Source organism: Leptonychotes weddellii, chromosome 4 (genome assembly GCF_054177405.1).
Source record: "Leptonychotes weddellii isolate Sample4059 chromosome 4, ASM5417740v2, whole genome shotgun sequence".
NCBI lineage: Eukaryota > Metazoa > Chordata > Mammalia > Carnivora > Phocidae > Leptonychotes > Leptonychotes weddellii.
The window spans coordinates 79,779,556-79,792,289 of record NC_138372.1 but is presented as its reverse complement, the minus strand read 5'-3'; the positions used below and the strand labels follow the sequence as shown (position 1 = coordinate 79,792,289).

The window sequence follows — 12,734 nt, the reverse complement described above, 5'->3', positions numbered from 1 at the left end:
ACAGATGTATTGAAAAGAAGGGCCATATGCACCCCAATGTTCATAGCAGCAATGTCCGCAATAGCCAAACTGTGGAAAGAGCCGAGATGCCCTTCAACAGATGAATGGATAAAGCAGATGTGGTCCATATATACAATGGAATATTACTCAGCCATCAGATAAGATGAATACCCAACTTTACATCAACATGGATGGGACTGGAGGAGATTATGCTAAGTGAAATAAGTCAAGCAGAGAAAGTCAATTATCATATGGTTTCACTTATTTGTGGAACATAAGGAATAACATGGAGGACATTAAGAGAAGGAAGGGAAAATGGACGGGGGGAATTGGAGGGAGAGATGAACCGTGAGAGACTATGTACCTGAGAAACAAACAGGGTTTTAGAGGGGCGGGGGTAGGGGGGGATTGGTTAGCCCAGTGATGGGTATTAAGGATGGCACGTACTGCATGGAGCACTGGGTGTTATACGAAAACAATGGATCGTGGATCACTACATCAAAAACTAATGATGTATTGTATGGTGACTAACATAACATAATAAAATTTTTTAAAAAAAGTTTTTTTTCAAATTTTTATTTAAATTTTCAAATTTTATTTAAATTCTAGTTAGTTAACATAATATTGGTTTCAGGAGTAGAATTTAGTGATCATCACTTATATATAACATCCAGTGCTTGACACAAGTGCCCTACTTAATACGCATCACCCATATAGACCACCCCCGCCCACCTCCTTCCAGCGACCCTCAGTTTGTTCTCTATAGTTAAGAGTCTCTTATGGTTTGTTAAACCACTGTTTGAATGAATGATAGAATGAAATGACTAAACAACTGTTGTACAGAAGTGCTACGAATTCTCTCCTAAGATTCATTGTGAGAGACTTTTTAAATTTAATATCTATATTTTCATTAAGCTATATAGGCTGTATAACTCCTGTTAACAAAATGCAGAAAAGCTGGAATAACTTTGAAATTATTCAAAATGGAATCAAGAGTTCTGTGAATCAGACTTATATGCTCAAACTTACAAGGACTTGAATCATCAAGTCAAATGGATATTAACTCAAAAATTCTTCTGGGCCTGAGTATAATTCTGAATTAATATGGCCATGACTCATGGATTTATATGAAACTAGTTTCATGTTGAATTAGACCCTGTGGAAATATTCAGATTGCTTCAGGAGCAGAATATTACAATTTTTCTGTAAGTTTTCAGAACCAGTTTCAGAATCTCCTGAAATTAAACTCTTTAGATAACTCTATTACTAATTATTTGTAATGTTTTTTAATTAAAATTATACAGAATTCAAAATAAGTGAGTTTTAATGTATGCTTCAATGTTCCATTATTTCTTAATAAAAATATCCCAAATTTCTTATTCATAATTTGAATTTTTCTGGTCTCTGCATTTCTTACTCATCTTTGTAAGTAGGAATGCCTTTTGATACTGACTCCTTTACCAGAACACAATAGTAGAATCTCATATAAATTTGCCTAACAATAATAATTCCGTTTGATTGAACTCTTTACTTTATATTGAAAATATATTACTATCTTTATATATCTACAGTTTTAAAATTTTATTTACTTTTTTATCAGCTTATTACTTGTATTTTATTTGTCTTATTTTATGCAGTGTAAGTTGTGAATGCAGTAAAATCAAGTTTTAACAAATGGATGCATATAGTAAAGATTCTCTGAACCACAGAATAATAGAATAATAGCTTAATATTTACAGCTGATCTGTAAAACAGGTGTAAGGTTTTTTTTAATCATTTAAGACTATTTTTTATTTATTTCCAGTATAGTTGACATACAGTATTACATTAGTGTACAATATAGTGCTTCAACAATTCTGTACATTACTCTGTGCTCATCACAAGTTCGCTCTTTAATCCCTTTTTTCTTCTTTTTTTTTTATTATGTTCTGCTAGCCACTGTAGTACATAATTAGTCCTTGATGCAGTGTTCAATGATTCATTAGTGAAGTGTAACACCCGGTGCTCATCACAGCACATGCCCTCTTCAATACCTATCACCCTGTTATCCCCATCACCTATTTCACCATTCCCCCACCCACCTCCCCTCTGGTAACCATCGGTTTATTCTTCATAGTTAAGAGTCTGTTTCTGTGTTTCTCTGTCTCTCTCTTTTCCTTTTCCTTGTTTGTTTTGTTCTATAAGACTATTTTTAACGTTGAATGTAAGTGGTAGTTCTTCTTCGGGTATTTAAAAATAAACTACACATTGTCTTGGGTAAATCTTGCTCTGAATATATGTGTATCCGACTATGCTGACTACATCCGTGTTTATTTCTGGGCAGGGGGACATCCAGCAACTATTGATCATAGGTGACCCCAAAGCCGCATATGACTACTGTGAGCATTACAGCCCAGACTGTGACTCTTCAGTGCCCAAGGCCGCTCAGGCTCAGGAACCGCAGATTGATGAGGTGAGGACCATAAAATTAGGACTGTTTTATCATTTCAATGGTACAGACCTACCCCTGTAGTTTTGAGGCTTATCTCTATTATTCAATTTTAATTAAAGTATACTTTGTATTTAATAGTGTTTTAACATTTCTAGGAAGAGTGATTTAAAGATGATTTGGGGTGTTTTTTCTCTTAAGTACTCTGTTAAACTTCTTATAAATAGAGATACCTCACTTGTATACTGTATATATGAGCATATTTCATTTTGGAGGAGGTGAGAAAAAGATAATTATCTAAAAGCTATATTTCTGCTACATAAATATCTAAAAGCTATATTTCTGCCCTTGGCAGTTAAATAATTAACACAGCCTCAAGATTAGGGTGATATATCCTCTGGTGTACTTGCCTTTGGCAATTCAGGCAGATGAGAAAGTGACATTAGAGCTATTTTAAAGTTTCAGGCTGTGTTGAGTATTTAGAGAGAATTCTTTTTTTTTTTTTTACTGTTTCTTATTGGGCTATGCTACCTTGATACATATGTTTTCTTTTTCTTCCACAAAATTTGACATAAAGAGTAATGAAATGGAAAGCAGTATGATCTGAATGCAGTAACTAAAACTATTCATGTATTTTGATTCATATTATGTCACTTTATTTGAAATTCAGGTGTGAAACCATTCTTCCAGGCCATTTTTGCAAGAAAATTTACCATAATGAAATTTGACCCTATTCTCTTTCAGACCAAAAAATAAGTTCGCATAGCCATAGCAATCTTGGCAGAATTGAATATCCCAAAAAAACAAAAAATGCAATACGGTGTACCCTTATCCAGATTTTTTGGTAAGATCCTTTAATGTGGATCTTCTGGAAATTAAAAAACAAGCAGACTGGAAGGAATTTGGCCTTTAGTTGGCAGCAAAACAATTTTAGATTCTTTTTTCTCAAAGAGTGTTAAATTTTAGAAGAGGGGGTTGGAAGTTTGAAAACATCAAAGCTGCCTTTATGTTTGGGAAAATAGCTCAAATAGCATTCTTCTTACTTTCTAAATGTACTATTTGGTGCCATATTTTGAGCTTGACTACTTAGAAGAGGTTAGGATCTTATCTTTTATTTTAACTTCTTGTTGTTTTTGCATGTGAGTTCAGTTAGGATTTTACCATCTAAAAGCTTGAGATATATTTTTTGACATCACTTTTCTTTTTAAAGTATGATAGTGAATTCTGTTGAACTGATCTTTTCCATGACTTAATATTAATGTTTTTTTTAAAACAGGATAAAGTCTTAAGAAGCTGACAGAAAAGCAAATATGAGAGAGAAAATGAAATTGCTTGGGTAGTTGTGTTTGCTTTTTTCAGTTTTCCAGTGCCTCATTCTTTTTATTCCCTCAGGATTTATTTAAACAGTTTTTTTGTGTGTGAATTCCAAGAGGATAGGTAAAATACCATCAGGTTTAGTGCTTTTATACCTTAGAAATTATATGATGATTCGGTATTAAAATTTACATTTATACATATTATACATGTTCGAGATTGCTGAGATTTATTTTGCTTTTATTTTAAGAAAGATAAGTTTTGTTCTTTTTAGCAACAGATATGGCTCTGATTTTTGGAAGAATGAAGGTATGCTTTCTTAATATATCACCTTGAGGTGTTTTATTATTTTATTTTAATGCTATCATGTCAGTTAAACTGAGTTATTTTAAAGCAAAATAGTTTTTATCGATTTTTATCTGGATAAAAAAAGTAAAATTTAAAAGTAAATTTGCCCTTTTCTACTTTAGTTGTTGATAATGTATACTTAACATTCTGTTAAGAAGTCAAACTTGTTTTTACTACGACAGTTTGAGGAGACAAAAAACGTATTGTTATAATAAAAGCTGCATGGAAATCCAGTTGGGTGATGCTATAATAAATACAGCATTTCTTACTGGTTTCTATATTGAATGTATTACATTGAAAAGTTTTTTTGAAGAATCAACTCACATTTTTTTCAAATTGTAAATTACGTTGATACTTCAATCATATAACCATTCTATACACTTATGAAATAAACTGGTTAACCAAATTAGTAAACAGCCCTTATATTAGTTTTGACATATAGCCATTAATATGTAATTATATTTCAAATATGCATTTTAATAATTGATCTACAGATGTTCTTCCTGTACAACATAGGAAGCAATGTTATTTGCCAGTGAGTAAAGAATATAAGGTGCAGTATAGAGCATTGACCATACATGTTGAACTTTATAGTGCTTATTTTCCATTAATAAATTTGTGACATTGCATATTCGTTATTCTAATTTGGATTAATAGCTATGTTAATTTATTTTATCAGTTAACTCAAGTGTGCTTTTTACAACTTGTAATTTTGTCCAGCTCATACCCTCTAAATAACATCTTCTAAGTCATTCTTAAGGTTCAGTATTTTCATGTGTTTGCCACAGTATCACATCATCATACAGTGAAATGCATAATGTAGATAGATTTAAACATGGTAGTAATATCATCAAACTTTAATTCCATTTAAACCTACACAATACCATTTATATAGAAGAGTAACTAATATTAAAATTATGATGTTTGGGGATTTTCTCAAGTTAAATTAATCTATTATAAGAAATTAAATGTGAAATCTATATATGGTAATTCTTAATGTATTATGTATTTCTTAATGTATTATGCAAACTATAGTATCTTATACATGGTAGGCAATTGCCATTCTTTTTTATAAAGAATGAACAAGGAAAATGAAGCAAAGGCAAGATAGTATTTTATAGAGAAATTTAAAAACCAGCTGACTTCCCTAAATGTATTACCTTAATCTTTTTTTGCACTTAGTATTTATCATATATTTTAGTTCTCATAGATGCACAGATATTTACTGGTGCCACTATTTTTCTAACAAATTAAATAAGAACAGATTATGACATTTCTAGAAGTCCCTTTCTCCTCACATACTGTAGTTAATGCTAGATTACTCACATATCAAAACTGAAATCATTCCATCACTGCATGTCTTTTTGCATATATTTATCTCACTGATTACAACTAGTTCTCTGTGTTTTCAAGGCAGCCCAAAATTCCATAGTAAGTAAACAGGATCATCTCCAAAAATAGGTTATAAAACTTCATGTACACTAGTGCCAAGTAGACTCAATACCACCACCAAGGGGATGTTGTTTGGATAAAGAAATAAGAACAGGGGGCCCTGGGTAGCTCAGTTGTTGAGGGTTTGACTCATGGTTTTGGCTCCAGTCATATCTCAGGGTCATGAGATCAAGCTCCATCTCGGGTTCCATGGTCAGTGGGGAGTCTGCTTGAGATTTCTCCCTCTCTCTACACCCTTACCCCCTCTCTAAAACAAGTAAATAAATCTTTTAAAAAAGAGAGAGGTAAGGACAGAAGCAGTGATTCTTCACTGACTCCTGAAAGACTCTAAGAAAAAGATGTGCTTTCGTGTCTAAGGAGGTAAGAATATTATTTCCGCCAGTATTCTATAATCACAACTAGTCTGGTTGGTCTTCATTTGGAAAGAATTTAAAAAGAGGAGAAACTTATGGAGATTAGATGGTTCCTCCTACAAGGAAAAAAAAATGACATGAAGTTGGTATATATTGATATATTTCTGAGTACCATGCTTCATTTAAGATGCATTAAACTGTGCGTTTGAAAAATTAGTCCTTTGTGTCTTTGTTTATTGTCTTATGTTTTTAAAACTCATTATAGATGCACCTGCTTTTGAAAAGTCTGCCTAATTTTAAAACTCTACAGCATAAATAGACTGTCAAATCTTTTCGTTTTTATGTTTTACTTGAAGCTGGCAGCTAGTAGCTATATAAATTTAATATTTCTTATTCCAACGTGATTGACCATAACACAGAAAAATTCTTCATTATACAATATTCAATCTCCATTAATGTCTTTTAATATGTATCTTAATTCAATATTTAATCATTTTATTTATTTAATGATGTTATTAATAATGTTTATATTAACTTTCCTAGAAGTAGTTGGCATTATATCTTGATTGCAGAGGCACGAAGAAACAAGTGTTCAGTGTTCTATGCATGCATTTTTCTATTTTACCAAATTCTGTACAAATTAAATTAGAATAAAGCTTTGTTGAAGTACTTTGTATGTATATTCATTGAAAATGAAACTATTTACTGAGCAGATAAAATTATGAAACCATTTCAATTAATTTAATCAAAGAAGAGTTTTGACAATCATAAAGAAAATGAAAGACATGACTATGTTTATATTTCAATATGACCTTCAGCTGAACCATCTAGAAAGTTCACTCTAGTGAGGGTATTTCATCAAAGGCCAGATGTATAATGTTGCCAGGAGATCAGTTTTGGACATGTCTCATTATAGGTCTGTGAAATTTGCACTCATTTGCATTGCTGTAGTTAATAGAGCTCATTAGAAGGCACAGTGATCACAATTTTCTAAAAGACATATGCTCAACAGTTATTTTTCTGGCAGATCAAAAAGGCTTTTGTGGCAATTTTGAAATGCCAAGAAGTCCAGTTGGGGTATAATGGGAATTTTACCAAATATAATACTGAGAGAATTCTAAATAGATCGCCTTTAGCATATATATATATATATGATTCAGCTTGTTGAGTTTGCTGCTTAATATTTTATATGTATATGACCTTAGTGTATTTACAGTTATTTTGATTAAACCAATGATTAATATATATTTTACAATAACTATATTCTTGTTTACAAATTGAAGTTTTGAGATAGTTGGCTTTGAAGATCAATACATTATTTTCCTTATCACTCAATATGTATGATTGTCTTGTACATCCTTCTATTAAGAAACATACCTCTTTCCAACTAAGTTATTTTAATACAGAAGAATCTAGTATAAAATATTATTTTCCAATGTGAGTTCGGTTTAAATAGTTTATGAGGTCTAAGTGCTATGCTTTTTTTGATAGAGAAAAAAACAGTATCTTTAAAAGCAGAAATAATGTATTAACTAGAAACAGATCTAATTTTGAATCTTTTACTGTTTCACAAGTGTTCTGTGCTCATTTTGATCTTAAGTTTATAGCAAAAGAGATTTCTGAATAAATTTTAGATTTTATTTTTTCATTAGTTCCAGTGTTCTGTTTAGACTCATCTTATGTTCCTTGCATTTCCTTTTCCTCCTCTCCTCTTTCTGTCTCACAACATAAACATTCTTTCATACTTGGAAAGACTACTGTCCATATTTTAAATTTTAAGCATGTAGTTTAATGAAAAAAAAAAGTACCCATTGACATTACAGTAAAATTCTTAGAGAACTTTTAACAAATTCTTGTGTAACAACTTTTACAAATAAAAATTAACATGAATAGTTAACAACTGTGGCCAAGTACATAATTGCCGTGTTGGAAATAAGCCATTAACTAAAAGTTTTGAATATTAATTAAGTTTGAATTAATATTCAGAATTTTTAGTTTCCTCACAATCCTAACCATGATTCTGCTCTTAGAAAACTTGCTTTGTCACTCCTATGTTATTATACTCTGTATAAGACAGTATAATACTTCTTGTAATACAAAATAACATTTAAGTAACAGCATTTCGTTTCCTCTTAACCTTTACCGTAAGTAAAAGTTAAGACAATTACCACTTTGTTGTTAGTATTACCTGCACTAACAAAATCGCCTGATATTTTTTCCTTTGCGATGTAGTATGCACCTGAGGATATAATGGAATATGACTATGAGTATGGGGAAGCAGAGTATAAGGAGGCTGAATTTGTAACAGAAACACCCACTGTAACTGAGGAGACAATAGCACAAACTGAGGTAAAAACAAAGTAGCACCTTTGTGTATGGTGTCCTGCTGTTTGTCATTCCGTGGTTTCTTATGTCGCCTGTTCCTCAACTCATCATAAGCCTTTCATTCACCTGATTTCTATGACCAATAACTGTGGTTTTTATTTGACAGTAGCTGTCCTGAAGGAATGATGCTCATTTTGCTTTGCTTGTCCTTCCTTTCGTCCATGCTCTTCATTTCCTTTTTCACTTTTTTTATGTTTCCCATTCCATCTTTCACCACGTTTTACAGAAAAAGAAATCCAATTTCAAAAAGAAGACGAGGACAGTGGCCACTAACTCAAAGGAAAAGTCCAAAAAGTTTACACCCCCTAAATCTGAAAAATTTGCGTCCAAGAAGAAGAAAAGTTCCCAAGCAGCAGCAAAAGCCAAACTAGGGGTAAAGGTAGCAAAGAAAAAGCAATCAAGATCTGTCCTAGATAAGCTGGAAGATCTCTGATGATGAGTCATTGTCCTAACCCAACTAGATAAATGCTCATTTGGCTAATCCGATAACCCAATTAAATCATGATTTCCCTAAATTTGGGATTACCTTACAGTTTTATAATTGCTTTTCTTTTGACTTCATCACTAGGCAAATATCGTTGATGATTTTCAAGAATACAGCTATGGAACAGAGGAAAGTTACCAGACAGAAGCTCCTAGGCATGTATCTGGACCAAATGAGGTAAGCTCATTGACACTATTAAATCACAGTCCAAATTTTTTAAGTGTGTAATATTTCTTAATACACCTCACTGTGGAAGAATCTATAACTTGTGAAAGTTCCATCTTTTTATCCCTTTACTGAGGTAAGAGGAACAATAGCATTGGTTCACTGTTACTAGAAACAGGTCATTTAAAATCAATCAATTCAAGTTTTGCATGACCCTTTGCTTCATGCAAACGCAAATTGATTGACCTGAATTGACTGCTATCATTTTCTTGATTGCTCCTGGGATTGAGCAAGCTTCTCAACATGTTGTGATGAATGGTATTCGCAACATGATTTTTCTGTGAGGAGGAGCCTCCTCTAAAGTGTAAATTGTATCATGAAATGATACAATTAGAATTTATTTCATCTGACCAATAATCATGCATTTTCATGACAGCAAGCTTCTTGAGAAAATGTAATCTTAGTGGATTTTAATAGCTATTTACATTTTCAAACTTGTTAGGAGTATGATATTTATGATTAAATTAACATATCTTACCCTTTTTCATTCTTTTCTCTGAAAATGTTTAATCACATACAGGTATAAATCAAACAATCTTTCTGAATTTCATGTTATGCATACATTCTTATCATGAAAAAATGAGTATACAATTCAGTATAACTTTGTGAAATACTTATCATGCCGGGTATGACAAATACCTGAGTCAGTTAGCTGTAAGAAAATTTATATAACATGTTTCCCAGTGAGGCAAATAAACCTCATTGTCCAAGTCTCATGCTATAAATATAAAGTTGACTAACAAGTTTTTATTTTTCCAATGGAACAAGCAAATACACATGATGAATCCATGTGAATACTTGCAATTTACTGGGAAAAGTACTTTGAAAGCAATATTTCCTTGTATATACCAATGTACAAAAATATTTCTTTCAATGATACTGAAAGGCTCTCTTTCTCGGCCTTCAGGCTTGCTTGAGTAGCGTTTAAATTGCTTCCCGTCACATTCCATCAGACTGTAATTGCAAATGCTTACCTTGCTTTACTAACAGTAAACTTCATGTTCTTCAACTCCTTGCAACTTAAATTAATAGCCAAATCCACTTGAAGAAGTATTTACTGAAGAATATCTAACTGGAGAGGATTATGATTCCCAGAGGAAAAATTCCGAGGATACACTATATGAAAACAAAGGAGTAGACGGCAGGGACCCTGACCTTCTGGTAGATGGAGATTTAGGCGAATATGATTTTTATGAATATAAAGAATATGAAGATAAACCAACCAATCCCACTAATGAAGAATTTGGTCCAGGTGTGCCAGCAGAAACAGATATCACAGAAACAAGCGTAAGTCAGTATTACGCTCTGTGTCATTGTGCGTCTTATTTTTGGAGTATTTTCACATTGACCTTGATGTCTTTTCAGGTGTAAAATACAAGTTGTCCTTCTGTAAACTGTGAAAATTTATCACTACTAGGACATCTTGATAGATTCTTCCTCATGGGAATCTTCAGCAGTTGTAGCTCTGCCTACAATACGGGAGTCTTCATTTGAAAGTATAGTCTTGAATAGAATTGTATCCAAATTGTCTTGTCATTGACAAGATTAAAATAGTTATTATTCTGGGTAGTGAGTCTTATTTCTGATTTCTAGGCTATTTTATTTTTTTAATTTTGAGAAAAGAAATGTTCTGGTGATGCTCAGTACGGTACCATATTTGTTATTTTTTTCACCTTTTGACCCCTTTCACCTATTTCTCCCACCCCTCACCCCCCACCTTTATTTCGTTAAACTTAATTTGATGACACTTTTTGCTTAATGCCTTGGAATAATAATTGAAGTCTACAGATGTCTTTATTTTTCTGTAATATGTCTTTAAGAAACAACTGTCTCATCTCATTCAAGAATTGTATTAATGCTCATTATGCTTTCCTTTTTATATTTTCAGTATCTAAACATTCAATAAGTTTCTATTTAAAAAAACACAGTTTAGTAGGTTGTTTTTAAATGCACGTGGATGATTAAATTTTCTTTAAAAAAAATACTTAAATGCCCTTATTTACTTAAAGACAGGCTGCTTGAATTTTTCACTCAACAGATAAATGGCCATGGTGGATATGGAGAAAAGGGGCAGAAAGGAGAACCAGCAGTAGTTGAACCTGTAAGTATTGGTGTGAATACATTGTAAAGGTTGGTACAATTAATTAATTTATATTATGAGCCATCATCACCTTACAGTATCATATATGTTTGCATATTGCCATTAAAAATTCTAATGTCCAAATGTCTAAAATGTGCCACAAATAAATGAGTTAGTGAGGCCATTTCTGGCAAGTGAAATTTCAAGCAACCAAAAAATATAGAGACATGAATTTTGGAATTTGAAAGTAGATGAAGTTTGTCTACTCTAATTCTCTTGTTTTACAACAAAGGAATCTGAGACCTAGAGAGGTTAAGTAACTTGCTGAGGTTCAAATGTTGGTGGTTGTGACATAACCAGATTTTAGCTTTTCTAACTCCCTTCAATTTCTCTAACTTGACATTATTAGAAATATATTATTTGACCTAGATACTTTCTTGTTTCATATCCAGATAATATCATGTTATGATATGAAAATATTCCTTTTAAAATTCACTTCTTTTTCTCCCATTGAAGAAATGGTCGACTTCACTCCAAAAGTGATTTTTAAAATTTGTATTAATGTTATTACTATTCAAGATATTGGTAAAAAGCAAATTCTTACTGGAAAGAAATTTTACTATTGTTCTCCTTAATCACCAACTTGGGAAAACTGTCGCATTAGAACTAAAAGTAATATGCTTACCTGTTTGCCTCAAGATCATGAAAATCATTTCAGAAGTTGCAAGGACATAAACACTGAAAAACTGGGTGGGGGGAGAGTTAAAGGTTAAAAAGATATGTCTATAAGAACATCGCCGGCTATCTACTGTATTACTCCAAAATCTGAGAAATTGTGCCACATACTCACCAAAGAATTTTAAAATATTTTTTTGCAGAATGAATATGCCCTTATTTTGAAAATTTACAACCAACTTTTTAAATGATAAAACAATTTCTGGCAGTAGAATCATAAACTTTGTGGAATGAGTTTCTTATCCTGAAACAGTACTCTATCCTCTTGTCTTCTGAAGAGCTTATCTCATATTTATCCCCAGTTCTTTTGCTTGGACTTTTTTCTCCTTTCCCTGAATTAAAGTGCTTAGGTGCCACTTAACTTCCATTCTTTCATTCACGCAGTAAATATTTATTAAATTCCGGCTTTGTGCCAGGCAGTATTCCAGGTGCTAGGGAAAACTTGGCAACTGTCTTTGCTTTGTCCTTCTCGGGAGCATGTAGCATATTCTCCTTTTACTATTACTTTTTGAATATTTATTTCTTTTCTAATTAGTTCACAGGTTCTCCGAGGACAGGGACTGTGTTTTCTTATCATTTTAAATTCTCTCCCTTCTCCATGCAAAACTGTTCGTAATTGGTTTTATATGGTAGAAATAGAGACTTTACTTTTTGAAATGCAATGATGTGGTGCTTTGTTAGAACTGCTTAGAGGAGAGGTTAGGGGTTACACTTCATTAGTAGTGATTCTCAGTCTTTTCTTTTTATTATAGGGGATGCTTATTGAAGGACCACCAGGACCAGCAGGACCTGCAGTATGTAACTGTCAAGATTATTTTTGTCTTGATTTTTTTAAATAATCAGATATAGAATTTCTATTACATTATTGAATTTATATATTTTACACTAATTTGAGTATTGAATGATAGAGGCAAACAGTTTTTTTCAGAG

The 12,734-nt window shown here is 32.2% G+C and overlaps 1 protein-coding gene across 1 annotated transcript in view; it reads left to right on the top strand.

Moving 5' to 3' along the window:
• COL11A1 (collagen type XI alpha 1 chain) overlaps nucleotides 1-12,734 on the top strand; it is a 196,795-nt gene that overhangs the window by 58,029 nt on the left and 126,032 nt on the right. The window contains exons 4-9 of the mRNA XM_081817102.1: nucleotides 2,324-2,452; nucleotides 8,128-8,244; nucleotides 8,849-8,941; nucleotides 10,022-10,276; nucleotides 11,028-11,090; nucleotides 12,557-12,598. Of these exons, the coding sequence (XP_081673228.1) occupies nucleotides 2,324-2,452; nucleotides 8,128-8,244; nucleotides 8,849-8,941; nucleotides 10,022-10,276; nucleotides 11,028-11,090; nucleotides 12,557-12,598 (699 nt within the window). The remainder of the gene's footprint in view (nucleotides 1-2,323; nucleotides 2,453-8,127; nucleotides 8,245-8,848; nucleotides 8,942-10,021; nucleotides 10,277-11,027; nucleotides 11,091-12,556; nucleotides 12,599-12,734) is intronic.